The following is a 26,993-nucleotide window of genomic DNA, read 5'->3' as shown; positions in this document are numbered from 1 at the left end:
TATTGTTGTTTTTTTAGTATAACTTGTTGTTGATCTCTTGGTTCACATTTCCTGGAGTTTTGTTCGGGTATGAGCTGTCTCTGTTGCAGCTTTCCTATAAAATGTCTAAATCATGCCTGGGTCTTTGTCTAAAATTTATTGATCTCACTTACCTTCGTTTAAGCACATGGATTGTAATATGAAACGTGGCTGTCTGACTGGTTCGTTTTATTTCATTCTTTTGTGCTCTGTTTGTACTCTGTTTTCGATTGTTCTCCTTTGTTTCTGGTCTGTTCAAAGTGTTGGATATCTCAGTTGGGTTGATCATTTTGGTTGGGATATTTATGGGAGAGCCCCATGAGAAGCTCGATTCTCATACAAACGAAAATTCTGGATACCTGTAAAGTGTGTGAACCACACTCATGAAATGCTGAGAGATGCAAAAGAGAAAGCCCAGAAAGTTGAGGATGGACCCCATTGTGCCATCTCTTGGATGTTTAGAAAAATCCGCTCAGTCCCAACTCGAATTCATTCAGAAGAATCTGAATCAGGGTGTCAATTTGGACCTACTGAACATTGAAGACCTTAACCTGGACCACCAAATACCTCGGGGTCACCCAGAAATTGTTTTTCTTCCCAAGACCAATTTCCACATCATATGTTCCCTCCCTGGTCACTTGATCTGCAAGCTTGGAGATATTGACAAGCATGTTATCGAGAGGTTTGAAAAGGGGGCAGCCAACTTCACCTCCCAGGTCGTCATCATGAACCACCCGGGTCAGATCGGAAATGGCTATGCCCCTGTTCTGGACTGCCACACCTCCCACATTGCTGTTGAGTTTGCTGAGATACTGACCAAGATTGACCGGCGACCTGGCAAGGAGCTTGAGAAAGAGCCCAAGTTCTTGAAGAATGGTGATGCAAGGTTTGTTAAGATGATTCCCACCAAGCCCATGGTGGTGGAGACTTTCTCCGAGTCCCCCACTTGGTCGTTTTGCTGTTCGTGACATGCGTCAAACTGTTGCTGTTGGAGTCATCAAGAACGTGAAGACTGTCTTTGATGCGGTCATTAAGGTGGTTCTCTAGCCACCAAAGCAAGAAGGTTCCGCCCTTGCCGCCGTCTATGATGGTGGATTTGTGGGTGTATAGGTCCGATGCATCAGCGCTTCAAGACTAAATGGTGCTGAACGGGAATGCGGCGACCTTTCCAGGAGTATTAGGTGGTGAGGTGTCGAAGAGGTGGAACCCGAGCTACGGGAAACACAAACCAGTGATGTTCAAACAGCTGGTGGAGTTGTCAGTTTGACGTATTGAAAATCCTTTATTTCTTGCCGCCTCACAAATCCCCAAGTTCGGGACTCCACTCTGCATGGTCTTACATGGCCAGCTTTGGCCCATCTCCCTAACGTCCACTCCCCTTTTAGATTATTCATTTATTCGTTTACCTATTTGTTTATTTTATGCAAATTCTTCATATTTGAAACCAAAGTTTAATTTCCGGTTCCCCTTTTAACTTTCGAATTTAACTTTCAAAATCTTCACTCTCAAAATTTAATTCCTCAAAATTCTTTTCGTAAATCTAATTTTCCAGGTTTCCGTTTTTCAAATAATTTCCGAATTCTCAATTTCCCAAAAGTTAACCTTCAAAAAATCCAATTTTCACATTCGTCCATTAAATCTTTACTACTTCTATCGTTATTATTTTATTTTATCTATTTATCCGTTCATTTTCCAATTTACACCTTCGAACGATTTTTCAAAATTTCGATTTTCGAATTTAATTTCCGATTCCTGATATCTCAATTTTCACGCTTACTTATTTTATTACTATTATTAATATTCTATATTCATTTATTTAATTCGTTAAAAACCCAATCATTAAAGTTCAATTCTTCAAAATCCTGACTCCCTAATTTAATCTTCAATCTCAAATTTCACCATCCACTTTTCATCCGTTCAAATATCGTTTTTCTAATTAGTAACATTATTCTATATTTATCTATTTTACAATTTCTAAAAATCTCATTCTTACATTTAATTCTTAAAAACCCCATTTTCAAATAATCTCTAAGACTTCAATTTTCAAATATCCTTCAAAAATCTCATGTCTTAATTTAATTCTTCAAATTTTCGTTTAAATCTTATGATCATCAATTACTATCATATATTCATCTATCTATCTAATCTAATTCTTCAAAAATCTCATGCCTTAATTTAATTTTTCAATCATAAAAATTCTACAATTCGCCTAAATTTTATCCTCATCAATTAAAATCATCATTCCATACCTATTCAAAGCCCAATTTATAAAAATTCAACCTTCAAATAATACTTCAAAATTTCGATCTTTAAAATTCAATTCCAATTTCCGAAAATTCTCATACTCACTTTAATCTATTTACTTATTATTATTTTATGTATTTATTCTAAAAATTCCATTTTAAACAATTCATTAAAATTTCTGATTCCCGAATTAAATTCCTAGTCCCAAAAATTCCCATATTCCCATTAATTTATTTAATCATTAGTATTTTATTTATTTATTTCGAAAATCCATTTTAAATCAAAATTCTTTAAAACTTCTGATTTCCGAATTAAATTCCCAAACCCGAAAATTCCTATATTCCCATTAATTTATTTAATCATTAGTATTTTATCTCCATTATAAATCAATTCTTTAAAACTTCAGATTTACAAATTAAATTCCTAATCCTGAAAATTCTCATATTCACATTAATTTAATCACTAATAGTTTGTTTATTTATCTTAAAATTCTATTTTAAACAATTCTTTAAAATTTATGCCTTCAAATCTAATTTCCAATTTCGAAAATTCCAGCATTCCCATTCATTTATTTAATCATTATTTTTGTCCTTATTATTATTATTCCATTTATTTATTTCAAAATTCCATTTTTAAACATTTTTTTGAATCCCAATTTCCGAACTTAATTTCCGATTTCTAAAATTCTAATTTCTTTCAAGTCTGACATCCTAAATTTCCAACTCTTAAATTTAATTCCCAATACTCCAATTTTCAAATAAATTTCAAAAATCCAATTTTCTCTCTAACAGTTTTAATTCTCTTCGGGTTTCAAATAATCTTCGGTTTCTCTTGATTTTATATAAGCACGAATGCTATTTTCATAATTCCAGAATAATGGAATTTGCGGGACTAATTCGTGCAAAATAGAATGGGCTTTGGTGGGGGCCCCACATATGAGATTTCATGATTGATTGACTGATTGATCGATTCATTTGCCATGTGTGATCGATTTACTCTGTTCCTTGATATACATATAATCATTTTGCGTTTATTCACTAACCTCATTCCATGATAGCGCGTTGCTGTTTGCTGCCCAGGTATGCATTCACTCATTCTGATCATTCACTATATATATTCTGATTCTCATATATGCATGATTGATGTGAGTACCCATTGACTTTCTTATTCGATTGCCACGTCAGTTTCACTTTATTAGTAGAGACCCAAATTTAGGGATTTAGAGGGGTGCTACGGTCTCTACCGTACCTTCCCGATAAGTAACCTGACCCCCGAACCCGATCCGGTTTTTCACAGACCATTTTTTCCAAAACAAGGAGTCACACTTAGGGTTTTTCTTTCTTATTTTGTTTACCCTTTAAAAATAAAACAAAAATAAGTGGCGACTCCAAGTCATTTTTAATCCAAATCAATTTTTCAAAATAAGAGTCGAGCTCGCCATCGAGTGGAAAACGCACTGAGCCGAAATGCGGGGTCCACACACTGCAAATCTGCTTTTCTCACACACCCTCCAGATCTGTCTTGCAGTTTCCACTCTTCAGGGAAGCGGGGCTCAAAACCTGGCAAACATTCACAAAATTCAACAGAATCCCGAGTGCAGGTTCCAAAAGGCCCACAGCAAGCCTAAACCTCACATTGTGCTTTTGGTTGAACTGAAAATAAATCCCATTGATTTGTGTCTTCAAGCCAATTCAATTGTCTAACCATCCTGACACATCTAGCACCACTCTGCTTCTAATGGCAGAATTATGGAGAGAGTAAGCGCAATAGTTCTCATTCTCATTAAAGGATAATAAACGCATTTCAGGAACCTGGCTGAAAATCTGCCCATCCCACATCCCACTATTCCAAAACCTGTTGGGCCCTTGCAGGTTAAAAATCTGACTACTTTCATCCGGGTCGTGTTCCAGGGAGAAATCTCCTAGACCAGGATCTTCTGTACTCCTCCATGACACCAATGACCATGTTTTTCCAGCCCTTTTGTCATATCCAAGTTTCATTCCGGCAGGAGTGCGTCCATAGTTAAAGCTCTCCCATAAGATATCTGAGTTGCCATTTCTCAAAACAAGATTTCCAGAATCCAACAGGGTGGCACTAGTGTTGCTGTTTGATGATATGCTTGTCACCTTGTAAGAAAACTTCCCCTCCAAAATCTCGAGGTTACCATATGTGCTGACCGTAAGAACCACGGACGGATCTGTGAATCCAATAGTCTCGGTTAGCTACCCACACAATGGTTCGCTCTAAGATTTTCTTGTACCATATCTCCACAAAGTATTTTGCGGCCTTTCCAGGAGAAAAGAATCCTAATTCAAAGTCACCAGCAGCAGATATGAAGGTCTGAGAGGTTGTGAGTGATTGACTGTTGGAATCTGTGCAATAATTAATCTCGAAAAATAGAAAAATGAGAAAGAAGAACACAAAGATTTAACGTTCGACTAATTATCTATGTCCACGGAAAGAGGATTTTCACTATATTAAAATTAGGGTTACATAAAAAGGTATTTATACCATGGGAATGAAACAACATTGACCTTGTAAGATTGTATCTGTAAATCATCAGCAAATTCCCATTGAAAACCTGAAGAAATAAGCAAGAAAACAAGATTGACAGACCACCTTCTGGCAGAAACTTTCATGCTACCAATAACTCATAACCGGAGATTAATCAGCCCATAAATCGTGGAGTGGCGAGTCATAGTCCCATTTCCGTTGGGGGCTTGCACGTACCATATATGTATTTGTTGTTTTTACAAATATTTTATTAAAAATCCATTAAAAAAATCAAAAAATCCCCATCAGGACCACATTTCCTTTTTGCAAGCTGGCACAAGTCACTTGAGGTGGGGTTAAAATATAAGAGGTGTTGTGCTGGCCAAATTTAATAATAATATATTCAAATCCAACTCTTAATATTTTTTGTTGAGTGCCCATCTATGCCTAGCGATAAAAATTCATACAAATCCAATAAAAACAGGGCTAAAAAATCAAACCAAGGTTCTCTATTAATTAATCATACAAAATTCATTTTTCTGATTACTTGGAGAAATCCAAGGAAGAAACCCAATAAAATAGGTAAAAATCAATGATCTTTCTTTCTTTCTTTCTGTCAGTGAGCACTTCATCCATGGAGTGAGGAATTGACCCCTAAATTTGGAGATTGTAGAAATTGTTGCTCACAAGGCCTAGAGTCATGGGAGAGACCTGGGAAAGTTGAATCTCTTTGGTTGTTAAAAGAGTACTACAATTAAAGAGTACAGATATATGTTTGAATAGAATCTGTATCAAAGCTGGCTGCCCAAATTAATTTTAGTAGAACAAATTACTGAAATGTGACATTCTTTAGAGTGGTAGGTTTGCCTGGAGGACGCTTTCCTATCAAATGCGATGCTTTTCTTCAAACATTTTCAAAATATTTTACAAAGAAAAAAAAGGGAAAGAAAAAATATCTGATTAGAAGCCAGGAAATTGGTTGCAGGTCATAAGTCACATGAATCCAATTTAGGTAAAAACTGTGAGCTTATCAAGGACATTATTGCTACATGATATGGTGAACTAAGATCGTGCTTCCATTATTGGAAGTGTCACACAATTTACAGAACAAACTTCTGGCCTGTTCCCAGATGAATGAAGCTCCAACCCACTTCTCAGATTTGAAAAGGCTGGTTGTTTTGGAGAAGGTAAAACTACACTTTCATTGTCAAGCATTGAGACAACATCAGACATAGTGGGCCTGTCAGCTGCACTCTCTTGAACACAAAGAAGGCCTACATTGATATACCTCAACAGGGTGTTTGTCGAAGATACACTTCCCAGTACCGGATCCATCAAGTCCTGTGCTCTGCTGCTTCTCCACAGATCCCATTCCTATCAATCAAAAAAAAAAAGTAATAACCCTTTTTGGATGTTGATTATGCCTGAAACTGATGGTGGACATGGCAAGAAAGTTTCTCTGGTAGCCTAAGGTAACCAGACAAGTTATATAACAGTGGATTTAAAACAAAGAATTATGCTACTCACACATCCAAGAAGATTAAGGGAGTCGGTTTGATAAAAACCGGTGTTCTTCTTGCTACTCATGATCTCTAATAGCAACACCCCGAAGCTAAACACGTCAGATTTAGTTGAAAAAAGGCCTTCCAATGCGTACTCAGGAGACATGTAGCCACTAGATTTCATTATTAGAACAATTCGAAGTTCATGTATTAGCAGCATGGACACAAATATACGTACATACTTACAAAAAAAAATGGCATGTTTCTGGAGTCTATGATATTTCACTTTCTATGTACCAACTATCCAATTTGTTGCTTTTGATTCGTTTCCTACAAAGATTCTTGCTATTCCAAAATCTGATATTTTAAGATTCATGTCCTTGTCCGGAAGAATATTGCTCGCCTTGAGACCTCGATGAATAATTCTCAACCTGGAATACTGATGCAGATAAAGAAGACCTTGAGCAACCCCTTCAATGATGTGACTTGTCTCCCAATCAAGAATCCCATGTTTGGTTGGATCTATCTCAAGACAATAAATGGTAAACAGTGAGGAATATTCAACTAAAGAAATGCCAAAGTTTCTGATTGACCAATGATAACAGTAACCAGAGATTCAGATATATGTAGAAGTTACAAACCAAAGAGGAAGAGATCCAAGCTTTTGTCAGGCATATACTCATAAATCAATGTCTTCACTTCCTAGTTCAATGCAGCAGCCCAAAAGCTTGACAAGATTGTTGTGTTGGAGCTTGGCTATAAGCATGGCTTCATTTGTTAACTCCTCTCACCCCTGTGTAGATCTTTTTGAAAGCCTTTTAACAGCTATAACCGGCTCCATTCCATATTTTACAATTCTCATTCTCATAAGTATAAGCAGAGCAAGAGCAATTATTGAGGCAAATGGACTGGCACTCTTCTCCTAATTTGCAGTCCTAGTGGATACATGGGAAGTTTCACTTTAGACACCCGAAGAAACCAGTCTTCATCTCCGTTAGCAGCACTGTGATTGCCACACTGCAATTCTGCTTTCCTCACACACCCTCCCGATCTGTCTAGCAGTTTCCAGCTTTCAGGATGGCGAGGTTCAAAACCTGGCAAACATTCACAATTGTTTTGGGAAACCGGATTACAGCTTCCAAAAGCCCCACAGAAAGCATAGACCTTACGGTGCGTGCTTGGTTGATACCAAATCAACTTCCATTCATGACTGTCTTCCTGCCATGACTCCAGCTTAATCTGCCCTGACACATCCAGTACTGGTCTGCTTACAATGGAGCTGTTAATAACAGAATAATTGAAATAGCTCTCATTTTTCTCACTGAAGAAATTGCTGATCTTGTATGCTCTGTTTGAATTCATTTCAGGAATCATTGCGAAGATCTCTCCGTCCCACATCCCACTAGTCCAGTACCTTGTAGACCCTTGCATGATAATAATCTGGAGTGTTCCTCCAGGGTCGAGTTCCATGGAGAAACCCCCAGGACTGGGATCTTCCACGCTCCTCCATGAGACCAATGACCATTTTTTTCCATTCCCCCTGTCATACCCAAGCTTCATTCCAGGCAGGAGGGTATCTGATGGATCATCAAAACTCTGCAATAACACACTTGATTTCCCATTTCTCAGAACAAAATTTCCAGAATCCAACAGGGTGGCATTAGTGTTCCCATCTGATGATATGCTCGTCACCTTGTAGAAATTCTCCCGTCCAAAATCATAAGATTGCCGTCTGCAGTAATGGTCAGAATCAAAGATGAACTAGTGAAGGGGAAATCTCGTTTGGCTACCTATATGATAGTTTGCTTGGAGATCTTCTTATACCATATCCCCACATAGTATTTGTTGGAGTTTCCAGGTGAAAAGACTTCCAATTCAAAGGTACCACCGGCAGATACAATGGTCTGAGAGGCTGTGACTGATTGTCCTTGTAAGATTGTATCACCAGTTGCAACAGCAAGCTGCAGATGACACGAAGAAATGAACAAGAAAACAAGATTATCAGACCATTTTCTCATGGAAATTTTCATGTCTTCCATAAATCATATTCAAAGGGAGCAAACAGCCCATTAAAATCTTATATTAACACTCAAAACTTGAAGTAGCAAAGTGTCCAGTCATTCACAAGTCAATCACTTTTTTTTAAGATCCATTTCCATTGGAGTTTTCCTAAGGAAAAGGCTAGTTTTTTTGGCATAGGAAGAGCTGCAGCTTCACAGCCCAACATGAATATTACAGAATCCATGATTGGCGTATCTTCAGCATGTTCTTGAATACAGAGGAATTATGCAACGATAGATCTCATTGCATAATTTTTCCAGTCTTTAGATTCAACCCAAATAATATTCCAGCCACAAATGAATCTGAAAGATGATCAAAGCTCTGCCACAACATATTCTTGCTATTATTATGTAGATCACCCTTTCTTAATAGAAGCTTTCCAAAGTCCAAAGGCTTTCCAACTTTATTATTATTCTAGTCACTAGAAATGTTGGAGGACCAAAGAACATTTATCTCCTTCAACAAGTACTAATCCCCATCATCACCAATCTTGTGAACACCCAAGAAATCCTTAACCGGGTTCTCTCTGTTTGCAACCCAGAAAATAGTTTGTTGCTATATTTTCACCAACCATACTCCCACATACCAGCCCTCTGAATTTCCAGGACTAAAGAAAGTCAATAGGAAGCTCCCATCATCCAGGTTATGGTGTCACCATCTCTTATATACCTACTTGAACCAATAGTGCCTGCATGACCTTCATGCCAAAGAAATGAAGAAGAAAAATGAAGAGACTTTTAGCTTATGAATATGGGCCATTGCTCCTAGAAGAAAGGATGCTTGTGGATGAAGCACGTTTGTAAGGTGGCAAACTTAAATAACTTTGTCCCCATCTTTCAAATATGAGATTCTTCTAAGAGGACACATTTGTACTATTTTTCTCTCAAGGAAGAAAAAAAACAAAGTAAAATACTATTGCCTAATCTTGGCCCTCCATATGGGCCTGTGAGTTTAGTTGGTAGAGGCAGCCACCCATGGACTTTTTCATATCAAACACCAACTATATATCATTTTTAGGATTACTATGTTCATTAATTAAAATATTAAGAGCATTTTTATAAAATAAGATACTGATTGACAGAGCTTCTAAGATGTTTGTCCAAATCCATAAATTTTATTGAGATCAAATGACTTGAATCATTAAAAGCAGCTGATATTTTGTCGTGACTAAACGACAAATAGTTGCAGAAGTTGAATCAAAAACCAACATTATTTTCCGAAGAAAATGGCTGCATACCATTATCTTAAATGGTTCAGCTTAAAATACACAGATATTTACATTCCTTTTGGAAAATTACAAAAAATTGATTCCATGAAATCATTTTCAGAGCTTGCCCACCTAGAGTTTAACCTGAAAAATAACCTAATGGTCTTTATGAAACATTGTAACAATGACAACTTAAGACAAGTAACAGTAACCCATAAAGGTAAGTAAACCTCCAAAATATAACTCTGTACAATGTATTCGAAGTAGTTCAGCAATTGGTATCAGTTTCTAATCAAGCACCAGAGCATCTTCCGCTTGCTGTTGCTGTTGTGCCAGTACTTGTAGAAAATAAATAGACTGCCTGGGGCTTCCTTCCAAGGTGAATGCAGGTTGTTTTGGAACAGGTCTAGCGGTTTCGCCTCCAAGCATAAACACCGCATTAGACATGGATGGCCTGTCATTCACATGCTCCTGCACACATAAGAGGCCCACATGAATGCATCTCATTACTTCTTCCGGAGAACATGACTCCGATAGTGTTGAATCCATCAACTCCAATCCCTTTCCTTCTTTCCACAGATTCCAGGCCTGCATTAGCCCATAGTTAGCCACCTTGTAAAGTAACAAATGATGGTGTTCTTTAATGAAATTGATCAAACAAAGAAAATGGTACTTACATATGTTATGAGGCTAAGGGAGTGTTCATTTTGATAAAAGCTAGTGTTCCTCCTACTGCTCACAATCTCTAATAGCAGGACTCCAAAACTGAATACATCAGACTTCTCTGAAAATATCCCTTCCATTGCATACTCAGGGGACATATAGCCACTGCAATTTTGTTTCTTTTAGGTTAATGTGAAATTCCTTTCAAAATGTGACAGAAAGAAAATGATTTGAACATTGAATATGCCTCAGATTAAAGGGCTAAGAGAATATTGCTTACTATGTTCCAACAACCCTGTTAGTGTTTGCTATAGTTTGCTTCCCTCCAAATATTCTTGCCATCCCAAAATCTGAAATTCTTGGATTCATATCCTCGTCCAGGAGAATGTTGCGCTCCTTCAAATCTCGATGGATCACTCGAAGACGAGAATCATGGTGAAGATAGAGAAGCCCGCGTGCTATGCCCTCAATGATGTCGAATTGAGTTGGCCAATCAAGCTGGGCATGCTTACTTGGATCTGATAAAATTTACTTACATTGTATATTTGTATAGCTCTGAAACTTAAAACAAATGGAGTTCATACAACTGAATTTTAAGAAGTCCAATGGGGGCTTTTTAGGAGATTCTTATTTTCTTATATCCAGTTTATGCATATATGCCTCAGAGAAAAAGTCGCACTTGGTGAATTGGAGTTCGGTTTGTGCTGATATGAGACAGGGAGGCTTAGGTATTCACAGTCTTATGGCCCTAAACAAAGCTTTGCTTGGGAGGTAGAGCTGGAAATTTGTTGTAGAGAGGGATTCTTTGTGAAAACAAGTCATTATAGATAAATTTGGGGTAGAGGAAGGAGGTTGGTGTTTGAGAGAAATAAGGGGAGCCTATGGTGTGGGAGTGTGGAAAGTTATTAGAAAATATTGGGAAAGTATTCACTCTAGATCCCGCTTTATCGTAGGGAATGGGAGGAAGGTCAAATTTGGGAAGGATTTATGGTGTGAGGACCAAGCTTTGAAAGATGTTTTCCCTAATTTGTTCCGATTGGCGGTCAACAAGGATTGGTGGGTGTTTGATGCTTGGGAGGAGGGTGGAGAGGTGGGTAGTTGAAATCATTTGTTTTCAAGACACTTTAACGATTAGGAAATGGAAGAGGTGGAGAGCTTGCTCCGGAAACTCCATCCTTTGGTTTTGAATAGAGATGTGGAGGATGTCTTGAGTTGGAAGAATAGCAAGAAAGGCTCCTTTTCTGTTAGATCTCTCTACTGCTCCCTCACAAAAGGCTCTAGTGAGCCTTTTCCTTGGAGTATTATTTGAAGATCTTGGGCTCCCATGAGGATAAGCTTTTTTGCTTGGAAAGCGTCTTGGAACAGAATTTTGACCATTGATCAGCTCAAAAAAAGGGGTTGGAATATGCCAAATAGGTGTTACTTGTGTAAAGTGGAAGAGGAAACCAATGACCACTTGATTCTATTTTGTAAGAAGGCTACAATGCTATGGAGTTTGCTTTTCTCTCTTTTTGATATGCAATGGGTCCTGCATTCCTCAATCAAAAGGAATTTAATAGGTTGGCATGGTGCTTTTGTGAGTAAGAGAAAGAAAAAGGCTTGAAGGGCTGCCCCCTTTGTTTAATGTGAACATTATGGAAAGAAAGAAATGAAAGAGTGTTCAATGACATTTAACAATCCGACCAATCTTTAAAACTTTCTTTTTTGTACACTTTTATGAATTGGGAGAGGGTGTATTTAGAGGATCATTCTTTGTCCTTAATTGATTTTATAGAGTGGTTTTTGTCTAGATAGGAGAAAGGTTTTCTTCTTTCTTTTTGCCTAACTTCTTTGGTGCTTGTATACTTCATGTGTACTTTTTTCGTCTCTTTTAGGCTTTTCCAATACAATCTCTTTTTTACCTATCAAAAAAAAAAATGTCATTTCAAAAGAATAGACAAAAGGAAATAAAGAGTAGTAGAACTAACCAAACAGAAAAGCATCCAAGCTTTTATTAGGCATGAACTCATATACTAATATCTCCTCTCCTCCCTCAATGCAACACCCCAACAACCTCACAAGATTCCTATGCTGGAGCTTCAATATCAGTATAACCTCATTCTTCAACTCTTCAATTCCTTGCCCTGAGCTTTTTGAAAGTCTTTTCACTGCTATTCCTTGACCATTTTTAAGCTGGCCCTGAGAAGCATCAAACACAAAATTATAATGCAAATTCTCTGTTCCTCGAATTATATGTAGTTCTATAAACAAAATATAAACTTGTAAACAGGACCAAAACCTCCCTCTCTGAGTTTCTTTGCATCACTGAAGTTTTTCGTTGCAGTCTTTATGCCACGCAAGCTAAATATTTGCAGTTCTGAGTTTTCTCCTCTCCTCAAGCTATCCTTCAGTTTGTTGGCCTGATGAGAGTGTCTCAATGGCCCTACAGTTTCCATACTTCAGAACTATTACTTTTGCCTAAAATTCAAATCCAGAAGGTCAAGCAAGCAGACAGACTATGGATGCATACCTTTATGTTTTGTCTTCCTTCTGCACGAAAGACAAGCCAAGATTACCAAGATAACTACTTCGAAAGCGCCAGGCAGAACTATGTACAACTTTAATCCTCTGTTTTTGCCTGCATTTCAAGGCATAGACTGGTCCAAAATCGCTGAATATATAGATATATATAGTGTCATTTCTGTTGGGAAAAAAAAGTTGGAGCAAATAAAAGCTTCCTTCAGGTGAATTTTTGGATTTTTCAAAAAAGCTGTTTCATCCCATCCATCTTTGCTACAGCCTTAATAGTCCTCCAGGACGAATGATAAGACATTTTTTGTCACAATGCTTCTTGAAAGCATATGAGTCTGCGAGCCCCGGGCCTTGTGTGCACACACATATTAATGGACAGGCAATATGAGGACAGGGAGCATATATACAAGTTCTTCCTACTCTGATTTGATTGTCAACTTGTAAGTAACAGACAATACAATGATATATACATCACTGATGGATATAGCCTGTGGACTGTTACTTCTAATGTAATATTACTATCTGGGGATAGATAAAGGTGGATAAATCCATGAAATTTCTCTTGTACTTCGTCCTTGATTTGGAGGCACAAGTATACTTATTTTATGCAACAGAGAAAAAATATGCAGTAGAAATCTGGAGTTATCGGGTTTTATGTCATTTTCTTTTTACTAATTCCCTTTGTTTTTGGGCAAGCAAGTTAGGAGGAGTAGAAGAATTACCTAATTCTACTTCTGCAAGGCGAAGAAAAAGCTTCTCCCCGCCAATAGAGAATTCTTGAACATCCAGGATACTGCCATGCCAGACCATACAACCAATTCCACTGGTATATGAGTAGACCACACAAGAACAGTTTCTCAAGTAACTCTCTTCACCTTCCTCAGAAGACACATCACTCAAAAAATCTGCAAAATCAGGCAGTTTAAGCCCTACCAACTTCAGAAATTCATCCCCCTTTCTCCCTTTTGAAGTGATGCTGTTTTTCTCACACTGCAGTGGTTCTTCTCACACACCCACCACTCCAATCTCCTTTACTCCATTCGTCCAAAAACTTAGGCTCAAATCCGTTTAAGCACCTGCAGATTGGTGATTCAAACTCACTGCAAATCCCAAAAGGCCCACATGTACCATAAACAAACCGACCATCTGGTGCCTCCCAGACACTGCTCCATTCCTTCATCTCTTCAATCCATTCCAACTTCTCAAAAATTCCAGTATAATTCATTATCAAGATGGACGGAAAGGTATCATTGTATCTAGAGTAAGTGAAGTATAACATGCCTTCTTCATCATCTGTGACAAACATGAAACCATTAAGATAAACCCATGACGAACCCCAGCGCTGAATTCCAAGGAAGCTAGTTCCATTCCATTGCCCAGTCCTCCAGTAGCGAGCTGACCCTTTCCAGACCAAACCTTGTGGGAGCTTCTGTTGGTCAACTCCAAGAGTAAAATTTCCAGGTGACGGATCGTTGTCGCTTCTCCATGAAGTCAAGAACCGTTTCTCCCCCGTTTTGAGGTTGAGACCAACCTTCATGTTCTGAAGGAAACAATCAGATGGGTAATCAAAACTCTGCCATATAAAACTGCCATTTGAATCACCTTCTCTCAAAACAAGATTTCCTGAATCCAAAAGCTCTACAATGGAGCCGTTGGACACAGAAGACACTACTGTAGACCAAGTGAGGTTTTGTCCATCCATAATCACAAGATTTCCATCCTCCCCAATCTGTAGAACCCCAGAGGAACCCACAACAGGGTTCAACCGGTTTGCCACCCATACTACTTTTCTTACTGGTATTTTCTTGAACCATATCCCAACATAGCGATGGGGTGAACTGCCAGGAGTAAAGAAGCCTAACTCAAAGGTTCCGCCTGAGGAAGTTAAACTGTCACCATCTGCTACTGATTGCCCAAGAACAATGGTGCTTCTTCCATGGCAAACTTGTAGTAGAAATGAGCAAAAAAAATCCATAGAAATGCAGTAATAACACCAAATTTTGAAGTGCTACTGTCCATGCATATGCATGAAGAAAACATCCGACGGTGCCAACAAAAGCCCTTGAAGCTGATAACAATCAGTGAATGTGTAATGTGCTGCATATCAGATTAAAATTTGGTGGATAATTCAAAGTCAAAAGCTGCATTTATGTCCAAAATGAATGGCTTTTGGATTAGAAATTTAGTCACCACCATGTATGACAGTGGAAAAGGTCAAAATGCTTTGTTTATGAGGATGAGATAAGCACTTTGATTAGAATATCATCACCCTTTGCCTAAGTCCAATTTGTATGGTTGGAGAGAATAGACTCAATGGGCTTGGAACAGCCATTTCAAAGAGCTTATTTATCATATAACCATGGGAATTCATTAATTAATTGATTAGTCCATGCTTGTACACTTCAATGTGTTTTATTAAATGCGAATTACTTGTGCAGAAGCACTAAGCACTTTGACTTAGGTTTTATACTACTAATTTCTAGGCTTTGTACAATCTAATTTCATTTTCATATCTTTGTCAGCAAATCCATTGACCATGTACTTTCATCATTATATGAATGTGACCCAATCAACATGTCACCTAAATTTTCTCTTTAAGAATTTCATCTATGGTAATATCCAACCAACCAAACTCCATAAATTTCCAATATTTTCATCCTACTTAAACTATACCCATGTCATATGGTACAGAATAATATCAACTACATTAGTTCTTAAGTTACATAACTTTAATTTTAATTTTATCATCATAACAATTGAAAATACCGAAAAAATTGTTCAGAGTCAAATCATATCCAAAGATATTCATTGCGAGAAAGCTTCAAAGACTCATACAAAATTTTAATCAATTAATAGAATCAAAGTCAACTCACTCTTGGAAAGATCATATCATAGTTGTTATGACCAAAACATGACTAAGATTAGGAATGGCAACGAGTTGGAATCAACCTCATTCTGTTTATATAAATTTATTTTCATATTTTTTATTCTAATAAAAAAAATTAAATAAGATAGTGGGAGAAACTGGGTATGGGAATTTCCCATATCCACCCGTTCCCGTTTGTGTTTTTTATTTTTAAAAATAATTGTATTTTATAAATAAATGTATTATAAATTTTTATAATGTATTTTTATTTGAAAAATGTAAATTTTTTATTATTTTATATATGTTAAAAAGAAGAAACTAAAAAAATAAATAAATTCAATTATTTTCAAATTTAATTTATTAAATTATTTCATCTAGGTCAAGCAAGAAGATAAAATAGGACAAGGTAATACCAAACCCATCACCCCAGTTTAAAAAAATAAAAAATAAAAAATAAAAAATTTAGAATATCATATTTTATTTTACCATCATAACAATTGAAAATACCAAAAGCTTCAAGACTCATACAAAATTTTAATCAATTAATAGAATCAAAGTCAACTCACTCTTGGAAAGATCATATCATAGTTGTTATGGCCAAAAGATGACTAAGATTACAAATAGCAACGAGTTGGAATCAACCTCATTCTGTTTATCTAAATTTATTTTCATATTTTTTATTCCAATAAAAAAAATTAAATAAGATAGTGGGAGAAACTGGGTATGGGAATTTCCCATATCCACCCGTTCCCATTTGTGTTTTTTATTTTTAAAAATAATTGTATTTTATAAATAAATGTATTATAAATTTTTATAATGTATTTTTATTTGAAAAATGTAAATTTTTTATTATTTTATATATGTTAAAAAGAAGAAACTAAAAAATAAATAAATTCAATTATTTTCAAATTTAATTTATTAAATTATTTCATCTAGGTCAAGCAAGAAGATAAAATAGGACAAGGTAATACCAAACCCATCACCCCAGTTTAAAAAAATAAAAAATAAAAATTTTTAAACCTATCTTTAACATATTTATTTTAATGGGAACCCAAAAAAAACTCACATCAATTGTCCTATCTAATTAAGATTCACTATGATATAAAACTCGGCTTCGTTTAATTTGAAATTGATTACAAAATTATATACTTTTATAAAAATAGTATAACTTTAAATTCTTGAAATTGTTATATTTTTATGTTTATATAAATATTGTCTTGTTTTTTTAATTAATTTATAAGTGTAAGGCCCCCAACCCAATTTTTGGGGTAAAAACTATAATTTAGAAATAAAAAAATAAGTTAAATAAATTTAAAAGGGTAGAAAGGTCTTTTAAATATAAAAGTTTTAGGAATAAATTAGATTTTTTTATTTTCTCTATTTAGAAACCTTTTTTTACACAAAAATCAGATTAAATAATGTAACTTGGAAAAGATTTAAGAGTTTAGGAATTGAAGATGAATTTTTTCTAAGATTTTAACCATTAAATTAATATTTTATATTCATCAATTAATTTTAAATACTTTAAATATTGTTTGGAAAATCTCAATCTAAATTCAAGGTTTTTAAATTTATATTTTTTTAGATAAAAAATGATTGAAAATTTATGAATATAATTTGATTTATTGATGAAAAATGGAAAAATTTTTGAATATTCAAGTGAGTATATCTAAATAAATAAATAAAATAGGAAAAAAATAAATTCTAGCTTTGGATGGAGAAAAAAAAAAAATTGGGTTTGCACGAGCTTTAGATCCGAAAAGAAAAGAAAAACAAAACCAATGGGTTTGTGTGTGGCAGTGCATGAGACATGAGATTGGAAAAGAAAAAAGAAAAATTTTAAAAATGTTTCACGACTGTTTTTTTAAATAATTTTTGTTTTTTAGAACAAAAAACCTAAAAAACTCTTTTAACAATCAAAAACTATTTTTTATTTTTTGTTCTTAAAAATAGAAGATAAGATATTTTTAGATAACATCTTTTAGTTTTTTTTTTTTTTTTCACTTGTTTTATAAGGATTGTTTTAAAAAATAATTATACAAATATTTAGAATGATAAAAATAAAATACAACACATAAAAAATATTTTTAAAACATATTTAAAATATTAAAAACAAGTTAAAAATATTTTAAATTTCTAAATAGACTTTTATTCTATGAAACATTAAAGAAAGATTTTTAAAAACTATTATCAAAAACTACTTTTCAGAACTATTTTTAAAAATAATTACCAAATATAGTCTTAGCTATCTTACAGAAATGATAGTTAGTAGCAGTGGGTATTACATTGCAAGAACAGCTTGGAGTGATAAATTTTGATGATAGTAGGATGTTAATAATAAAATAATAATAATAATTTAATTATATTTGTGTACTCTTGGAGAGTGCTTAAAAGAAAAAAAATAATAATATTATTATTATTAATAACAAAATAATAGTATTATTTTTATAAAAGATTTAATGTATTTTAAATAGATAAAAGAAGTAGATTCTTGAGAATAGATTTTGAAAACAAACATAACTTTTATAAAAAAATTTGGAAACTCACTAAATAAATTGTTGTTGGTTAAGAAGTTAAAAATAATATTAGTGATAATAATATTAATATAAGAAATTATTAGAATTATCTAATTTATAAAATTAAGATAAATAATTAATAGTAAAAGTCTTTTTTGTCATATTAGATTATGAGTTAATTTTTTCAAAATTAAGAGTTTATTTGATAATAATTCTAAAAATTGTTTTTGCCTTAAAAAGTGTTTTTAAAAAAATAGATATTTTGTAAATTTTATTAAATACTTTTAAAATTTTGAAAAATCACTTATAATGTTGTAAATTTTGAGAAGACCTAAACACGCTTTCTATTATCACCGTCAAACAAACTCTAAATTTTTTAAGAATTCTAAGTGTTTTTTGAGGTAAGAAAATTTAATACGAATTTTGTAAAAAATAATAATAATAATTTTCATTTTATATGTTATTTTGAAATATATAAAATATTATTTTTGGTAAAGTAAAAAATTTCACTTTTTCAATTTTAAAAAGTATTTTTAAAGACATAAGATAAAGTCTACAGTTTTTTAATAAGAATTCCTCCCAGTTCTAGATGACTTTTTATTTTTGAAAACAAAAATAATAATAATAATAAGAAAAATAAAATAAAAGAAAAAAGCCCTCTAAACTTCATCTAAATAAATGCTTGTAATTATACCGAGAAGACTACAATATAGTATCATATCCATTGATTTTCGTGCAATAATTCTTAATAAAAAATTAGAGAAAAACGAAAAAAAAAAAACACATTGATTTAACGTGGTTCGACAGATTGCCTACATCCACGAAAATAGAAAAAAAGACTTTCATTATATATCTAATTAAGGTTACATAAAAGGTTATTTATACTAACCATCAAATAATAAAATTTAGAAAATACGGGGGCGTTCCCTGCACCCCCAACCTATTGTTCTCCCTCAATAATAAAAATACAAGTTTGAATAGCAAATATCATCACTCTAATATGAACCAGATACTATAATAATACCCTTTCTTTCAAAAAATTATAAAGGACGGAGTAAAAGACCAAGCAAGGATCAGCAAAAATTCAAAATCCCAGTAAACTTTCAAATGTCTTTTTTTTTTTTTTTTCTTCCATATTTTTGAAGAAAAAGAAAAAATGGTTAATATTGGCCGACCACCAAAACCCTTGACAAAATGAACACACTTTTGTACCCTAAAAAGGTTGTTATTGAAAGGATATGTGAACTAATTTCATGTAACATAAGGTCTTATTCAGCAATTTTACATTTTCCCTGTCGCATGGTAAAAAAGTACGTTAATTTGGTAACATGTTTTAACGAGAGGGTTAATCAAGAGCCAAAAACTTTTTCAAAACATGAAGTCGTTTTTCGCAAATAATTTGAAAAAAGAAAAAGTATGCCTCCTGAAAGGAGAAATGAAGTTGCTTTTGTACGGACTAAGGACCCGTAATTCTTCCCCTTGATGCTTTGGAAAGGACGCCGTTGATGAAGAAATGTCAAAAAAATATTATTTTATTATTCAAAACATAAGATATATTTTAATAATTAATTCTACTTTTTCAATTTTTGTATTATTTTTTAAATATCTTTTTTTTTTTAACTAATTGAAAGTATTGATTAATGTGAATTCTAGATTTTTAAAATTAACTTAAATTGTGTTTATTTTTTATTTGAATAAAAAAACTAAAATATTTAATTTATTTTACTCCTTTAAAAACAACTTATTAATATCAACCGATATAATTAAAGTCTACTTTATATCAATAGATTTAATTTACTTATATTCATTGATATTAACAAATTACTTTTAATTTAATAAAAAAACTCATCAACTAAAAAATAAATATTATTTAATTTTAAATATTTTATTAAATATTTAACTTTTTTAATATATATATATATTCTAATATTAGAAAATTTTCTCAAACTCCAAAAATCACTCCCAAAAAAAGACACTAAGGTCTATATCTTATCATACTTTATGTAAAAGATTTGTCATAAGTGGGAAGTGTTTTATGAATATTTAGATCATACCAAACAATAGAATAATGGAGATTTTGAACTTAAATGCTATTAAGCAAAACTAAAATTTTAATATTTAATGACTTAAAATGAATTTAATATAAGTTTTCTTGAATTTATTGGCATTAATTTATTATTTTAAAGCTAATTAAATTTGAAATATTTACTATCATTTTATTAAATAATATTTTAGCAAGAAAAAGACTTGAGAATCATAGTAAAGAATGATAAAAAGCGGAGGATTTTAGACAATTTATAACACATTTAACATATAAAAATTTACAAATGTTTCATTGTAAAATATTTATCTTTTAGTTACTCTAACGTTCAAATTTCAATTTTTTTTTAATTTTAATTATTTAATTGTTTGATTTTAGTTATAATACGTTTAGAAAATAAAAAGTAAATTAAAATGTTAATTCTACACTTGTTTATTATTTTATTTAATGTTTTAATTATAAATATTTTTAATATTTATAATAAAATATATAAAATTTTATTTAGTTATTTATTTTTTAACTATAATAATATTTACAATTAAAATTTTAAAATTTTATTTAATGTTTGACTAGCTACTTTGAAAGTCTCAACTTTTATAAATAAATTTTATCTTCATTTATTTAAAAATATTTTAAAATACATACACTTTTCATAAGTTAGATAATTATCTCACTTGATAATCATTCATTTTCATTTTAAAAAAATATCTCCCACTAACATATAGTTTAAAATAATTTTTTATTTTCATGTAAAGAAAATAACATTTTAAAGAGTTTTTTTTTTTGCTAAATATTGTGATTTAAAAACAAAATTATTTTTAAGAATTGATACCGATGTTTGGTTGTTGTTATTGTGAAATAATTTTTAAAAACAAAGTAATAAGTTTAATAATTTTTAAAAATAGTATTAACCAAATTGAATTTACAATTTTTTTTTTACAAAATAAAAAAAATAATATTTTTAAGATCAATTTATCCAAAAAAAATTTATGGTTTTTAAATATTTGAAAAGTATTTTTAAATAACTTGAGAGAGAATCAAAAGATTTTCTTCTAATGATAAATTGAAATTTATGTGGAAGTTCATTTTTTGTAGAATCATTATTGATTTTATTTTCATTATTATTTAAGTTATCCAAATATGAAAATGAATGAGAAAATAAATAAGATATTCATTTTAACTTCTCATTCTCATATATCAAACATGACCTTAAAGTAAACATTAGGCATGGAAATAACCTATTAAAAAAATATAATCAAAATTTAAGTATAATTTTTTTATCAAGTTGTTTATTAATATGTTTATTTATTTGTAAAATTGGCTTTTTTTTATAAATAAATAAAAATGAAAAAGAAAAAAATTGTCACTGGCCAACATATCCTTATACAAATGGGAGAATTATGTTTTCAACTTATTTGGATTTGATAATTAAAGTATCGTCCTCCAACCTTTCATAATTAATTACAAAGATGTGAGATAATAATTGATAAAAATACCCCTTTAATTCATTTTTTTATTCTACTACTCTTCACATGCCACCATTTAACCATTTTTAGATTTTTTTCATTGTTTTTTTAAACTCTTTTATAAATAATAGAAAAATCAATATTATTTTCAATATTTAAATTATAAATAAACAAAAATTATACTAATGATTCAAATACTATTTTGGAAAATACTTTTTTTTAAATATTAATTTAAATAAATAAAAGTTATCTTTTACATTTTAGAAGTAAATAATTTAATGATTAAAACACTATTTAAAATAAATATATTCACTATTTTCTTTTCTTTTTATACTAAAAGGTATTTTTTTTTTTTTACTATTATAAAATAAAAGGTTTTAATTTATTTTATTTTTAATTTTCTTCCTTCCTTATTTTAATAACTTTTTGAACATGACTTTTAATAATAAGATATATGAAATGTTGCAAATTTGTTTACTAAGGATTTTTTTTTTAATGATTTGAATTAATTGAAAATTTATTAAAATAAGAAAAAGAAAAAGAAAGAAAAATAATGGATGGATAGTTTTTATTTTAAATACCCAATTAAAATGTTTTCGTATGACCTAATTTTAGAAGTGTATATTAATACATAGTAAATATTAAAAAAATTTTAATATAAAATGGTTCAAAAGTATATTTACTCATTTTAAATGAAAACAAGTAGTTAAAAATTATATAGATTATGTTTAAGTTTGGTTTCAAAATATTTTTCTAGTTTTTGTTTTTCATTTTTTTTTAAAATAAATTTTATTTTCTATATTGTCTCTTTTTTAAAATACTTTTAATTAAAAAATGAAAACCTTTTTTAATACTATTTTTTTATATAAAATTAATAAAAAGAATTAAATTTCATTTATTTATTTATTATGTCATTATACAATGGTATTACACTAACTGTACAAGGATATACAAGACTACCATTTATAAAAGATTTTAATCAATTCTGAACAATTCCTTTATTTTTCTTATCATCCACGAATTGTACACATATGTTATGTACTTTATTTAATTTCCACATAGAAATTTCAATACTTTCCCCAATAATGATATTGGGGGAAAAAATTTTATTCTAAGTCATCCACCATTTTCTCAACTAAACCATTGGAAATATGATTAAACATATATGGAAATTCCAATATTTTCCTAGTAATGATATTTGGGGAAAAAAATTGATTCTAAGTCATTCACCATTTTCTCAACTAAACCATTGGAAATATAATTAAACACACCTATATGGACACATAACTTACAAAGGATATGGAATTTGTGTCATTATACAATGGTATTACACTAATTGTATAAGGTAAATGTACTAAGTGTATAAGGGTGTACAAGACTACCCTTTGTGAAAAATTTCAATTGATTCGGAACGACTCATTTATTTTCCTTGTCACCCAAAGGTCGTACACCTATGTCATGCACTTTATTTAATTCTCATATGAAAATTCCAATATTTTTCCCAATAATAATATTCAGGGAATTTTTTTTTTGCCCTAGGTCATCCACCATTTTTTCAACCAAACCATTGAAAACATGGTTAACACACTTACATGGACACATAACTTAGGAAAGATATGAAATTTATGTCACCATACAAGGGTATTACACTAACTATACAAAGGAAATGTGTCAAGTATACAATGGTGTATAAGGTTCCTAATAGGTTTTGTACAATTTTTAAATAACTTGAGTTTGACATTAAGACAATTATTGATAGTTTTTTTTTTTTTTAACCAAATTATGTCATTAAGACCTTCCCTACAAAAATTAATACATAGGAAATAAAATTAAAATCAATCATGTTTGAATTGTTGATTATAAGTAAACTAAATGAAATTTATATTTTTACTATTTTGTCTTTATAAACATAATTTCATTGTTATCAATAGAGATTAAAAAATTATATTTAAATGGAATTAAAATAAACAAAAATTATTTTCGTAACATATTCATTTTTTTAAATCATTAATTTAAATTATGAAATTAGTTTTAAAATTAAAAAATATTTGTTGTAATTATAGTTTTGAAGATTTCATGATTTTTATCTTATTACTTTTAAAAAATCGTTTTAATAAGAAAATATTTATTTTAATGGTTTTCAATATTTAAATATTTATTTAAAAATACAATGAATTAATGTGGGAAGCCCTAAGGTAATTTTGGAATTGAGAAATTTTTAATATCTTGAAGACTTTAATTATGACCATTACTAGAAATATTGTCTTATTGATTAATATTATATATATATATATGTGTGTTTGCGCGCATGTGAGTGTTTACATTATTTCTAAAATAATATGAGAAATAATAAATATCATATGTCTAATTTGCAAGTTAATAATAATAATAATAATATTTTATGAGGTATTTAAAAATTATTTAATATATATGAGAAATAATGTACAACATATTTATTATTTTGTAAGTAAGAAATAAATAAAAATATTTGCTAAGGTATTTAAAAAATATTTATTATATATATTATATAAGTTTGAAAAAAAAAATTGATGATGTCTAATTTGCAAGTTAGAACAAATAAAGAATACTAATATTTTATGATGTGTTTAAAAATTGTTTAATATATATGAGAAATAATATAAGTTTGAAATAAAGAATAATATTTATTATATATTATGTAAGTTATCAAAGTATTTAAAAAATATTTATTATATACTATATAAGTTTGAAAAAAAGAATAATAATTGATAAGGTATTTAAAATTTATTTACTTTAAAAATGTATTTGATAATAATAATTTTTAATCATTTATCTTTCATATTTAATTTAATGGAGAAAAATGATTGGGACATGATTCACGTAATCTCACTAATAAATAGGAGAGAGAAAGATAAAAGAGTTAAAAGAGAATGAGAAAGATAACATGACCTAATTTTTTCATTTAATAGTCATGAGTATTTTTAAAAAAAATTTAAAAATAATATCTTTTTTCTATTTTTATTCTTTCATTAATTTTGAGTTTAATTATCAAGTTTAATTGGACTAAAAACACAATTCTCGGTGTACAAATCAACCTACTTTTTCAATCTTGTCGAATCAAGACGTGAATTTCATGTAACATAAGTCCAATTCAGCAATATTACCCTTTTAACCTGTTGCATGGCAAAAAAGTAGGCTGATTTGACTAGAAGGATAAGAGCAAAACATGACGTAGTTTTCAACCTTCCTTTCATAAATGCCCTTAATTTCTACCTCTTGATGGACATGGTGGGTGAGACGTTGTCCTTCCCACTACATGAAATCCCTCCCAAGGTGTTTTCAAAATATTTTCTAACATTTATTTTTTATCTAAGGATAAAGTTGATTCTATAAAACGATACTTAAAATTTTTTTATTATTTAAATATTAAAAAATATTTTTTTAAATAGCTCATAAATACATTCTTAGAATACATTTGATAATAACTTTAAAAAATATTTTTAACCTTTTTTATATTTAAAAGATAAAAAAATTGAAGTGTTTAACGAAAGAAAAATATTTCTTAAAATTATTATCAAATATATTTTTAAACTATATTTGATAATAATATTGATTTTAGGAACGTTTTTAATTTTTTTTAATACTTATAAAATAAAAAATTTGAAGTCTTAAAAAATTTATAAACACTTTAACTATATTTGATAATAATATTGATTTTAGGAATGTTTTTAATTTTTTTTAATACTTATAAAATAAAAAATTTGAAGTCTTAAAAAATTTATAAACACTTTCTAAAATCATTATCAAACACGTTTAAGTGAAAATTAAAAACACTGAATTCTAAAAAGCACTTTTAAATTTTCCATAAAGTAAAACAAATTCACCTTTTCACTTTTTAAAATTTTTTTAAAAAGTACAAGGGATTTCACTCAAAAAAAAAAAAAAAAAAAGTTTCGTACTAATGCATTCGGTGGTTCCATGGGATCCATTGCTTGACATTTTGTAGCACCTGGTTTTCTGAGCTCATTCAAACTTTTTAATTTATTCCCACTTTAGAATAGGTTTTTAAAAACATAAGATAAAGTCTAGTTTTTAAATAAGAGTTACTCCATTTTATATAGGAGTTTTTAGTTCTAAAAAAAAAAAAAAAAAAAGAAAGCTAAGAAGTTTATCTAAACCCCACCTTAATAAATTCTTCTAATTATATCAAGAAAACTATGATACTTTTTTAAGTGTTTTTAATGAAATTGTTTTCTATGAAAATATTTTTAAAAAAAAATTATTTATCAAGTGTTTCTTTATAAAACACTACAAATATTTTTTCAATACTATAAGATATTTTTAAAATTTTTAAGAATATTTCTTAAATTTTGTTAAATATTTATTTTTTTTAAATATTTTTAAAATTAAAAATATTTTTCACGTTGCTTCAAACGTGGGAACACATCTTTATATGTTATAACAATTGATAACATCAAGTATGTGGAATTCCATCGTGTCTTACAATCAAGACTTAACTTCTTAGTGCATGGAATACGCAATTGGCGAGCTGCATCTTCAAACTTTTCCATTCTTGATGGGGTTGCTGACTAATATGCAACACTCTCACGAATTTTTTCAATTTCTACTTCAATGACATCCAAACCTTCCTTAACAATTAAGTTCAACACATGTGCCGCACATTGCATGTGGAAAATTTTTCCATTCAATAAGAGTGAATCGCTCAAAGATAATTTCTCCACCAAGATATTGATCATTCCGTCATTACTTGAGCAATTATCCACAGTGACTGTAGAAACTTTTCTATCCATATTCCAATCCAACAAGAAATCCATTAATACATCTGAAAGAACTTCTTTTGTGTGTGGAGGAGGCACATAAACAAACCTAAATTAAGAATAAAAAATATCATTAACACAAACAATATCATTAAAGGATCAAATAAAAAAACATTTTGCAAGTTAAAAAAAAAAAAACATAACTAACCTTACAATATGATGGTGTAGTAACCAAGACTCATCAATGTAATGTACAGTGATAGCCATGTAGCCTTTCTTTTGATTTGATGTCCACATATCAGTTGTGATAGCAACTCTACTTTGAAGTTTCTCTAAGTAGCTAATCATCTTATCTTTCTCAACCTCATAAATCTTCATTATATCACCCTTAATCGTATTGCGGGAAACCATCTTAAACAAGGGTTGGAGACTAGTAGCAAATTCTCTAAACCCCAGATGGTCAACGATTGAAAGTGGGTACTCATGCAATATAATTGCACGTGCAAGCTTCTCTCTTGAGATTTCTTGATCAAAGGTAAAACCACCAATTTGAACTTTTCCATGACCTTTTCTCTCTATTGCCAAGAATTGTTGCCTAATATCAACATTTCTTCGTTTCATGCACCTATCTATGTGTACATGTAAGTG

At 30.7% G+C, this 26,993-nt stretch overlaps 2 protein-coding genes and 1 pseudogene across 2 annotated transcripts; 1 reads left to right on the top strand and 2 right to left on the bottom strand.

Annotated features, from left to right (window-relative positions):
- Nucleotides 1-431: 431 nt before the first annotated feature.
- LOC132253325 (elongation factor 1-alpha-like) lies at nucleotides 432-1,080 on the top strand (annotated as a pseudogene).
- A 2,681-nt stretch (nucleotides 1,081-3,761) lies between these two features.
- On the bottom strand, nucleotides 3,762-4,961 carry LOC132253447 (S-locus-specific glycoprotein S6-like). Its single transcript, XM_059735534.1, has 5 exons — nucleotides 4,921-4,961; nucleotides 4,774-4,811; nucleotides 4,440-4,634; nucleotides 4,074-4,306; nucleotides 3,762-3,821 (listed from the first exon to the last, which is right to left on the bottom strand). The coding sequence occupies exons 1-5, from the start codon at nucleotides 4,959-4,961 to the stop codon at nucleotides 3,762-3,764; spliced, it is 567 nt and encodes a 188-aa protein (XP_059591517.1).
- Nucleotides 4,962-5,729: 768 nt separating this feature from the next.
- LOC100260648 (G-type lectin S-receptor-like serine/threonine-protein kinase B120) lies at nucleotides 5,730-26,993 on the bottom strand. Its single transcript, XM_059735533.1, has 11 exons — nucleotides 26,554-26,993; nucleotides 26,213-26,454; nucleotides 13,717-14,643; nucleotides 13,422-13,604; nucleotides 12,698-12,805; nucleotides 12,449-12,610; nucleotides 12,156-12,368; nucleotides 10,469-10,706; nucleotides 10,203-10,353; nucleotides 10,014-10,113; nucleotides 5,730-6,029 (listed from the first exon to the last, which is right to left on the bottom strand). The coding sequence occupies exons 1-11, from the start codon at nucleotides 26,964-26,966 to the stop codon at nucleotides 5,818-5,820; spliced, it is 2,949 nt and encodes a 982-aa protein (XP_059591516.1). The 5' UTR covers nucleotides 26,967-26,993; the 3' UTR covers nucleotides 5,730-5,817.

The sequence above is a fragment of the Vitis vinifera genome, chromosome 19 (genome assembly GCF_030704535.1).
Source record: "Vitis vinifera cultivar Pinot Noir 40024 chromosome 19, ASM3070453v1".
NCBI lineage: Eukaryota > Viridiplantae > Streptophyta > Magnoliopsida > Vitales > Vitaceae > Vitis > Vitis vinifera.
Note: the sequence above shows the minus strand (reverse complement) of the source record. Positions and strands in the feature narration are given on the sequence as shown.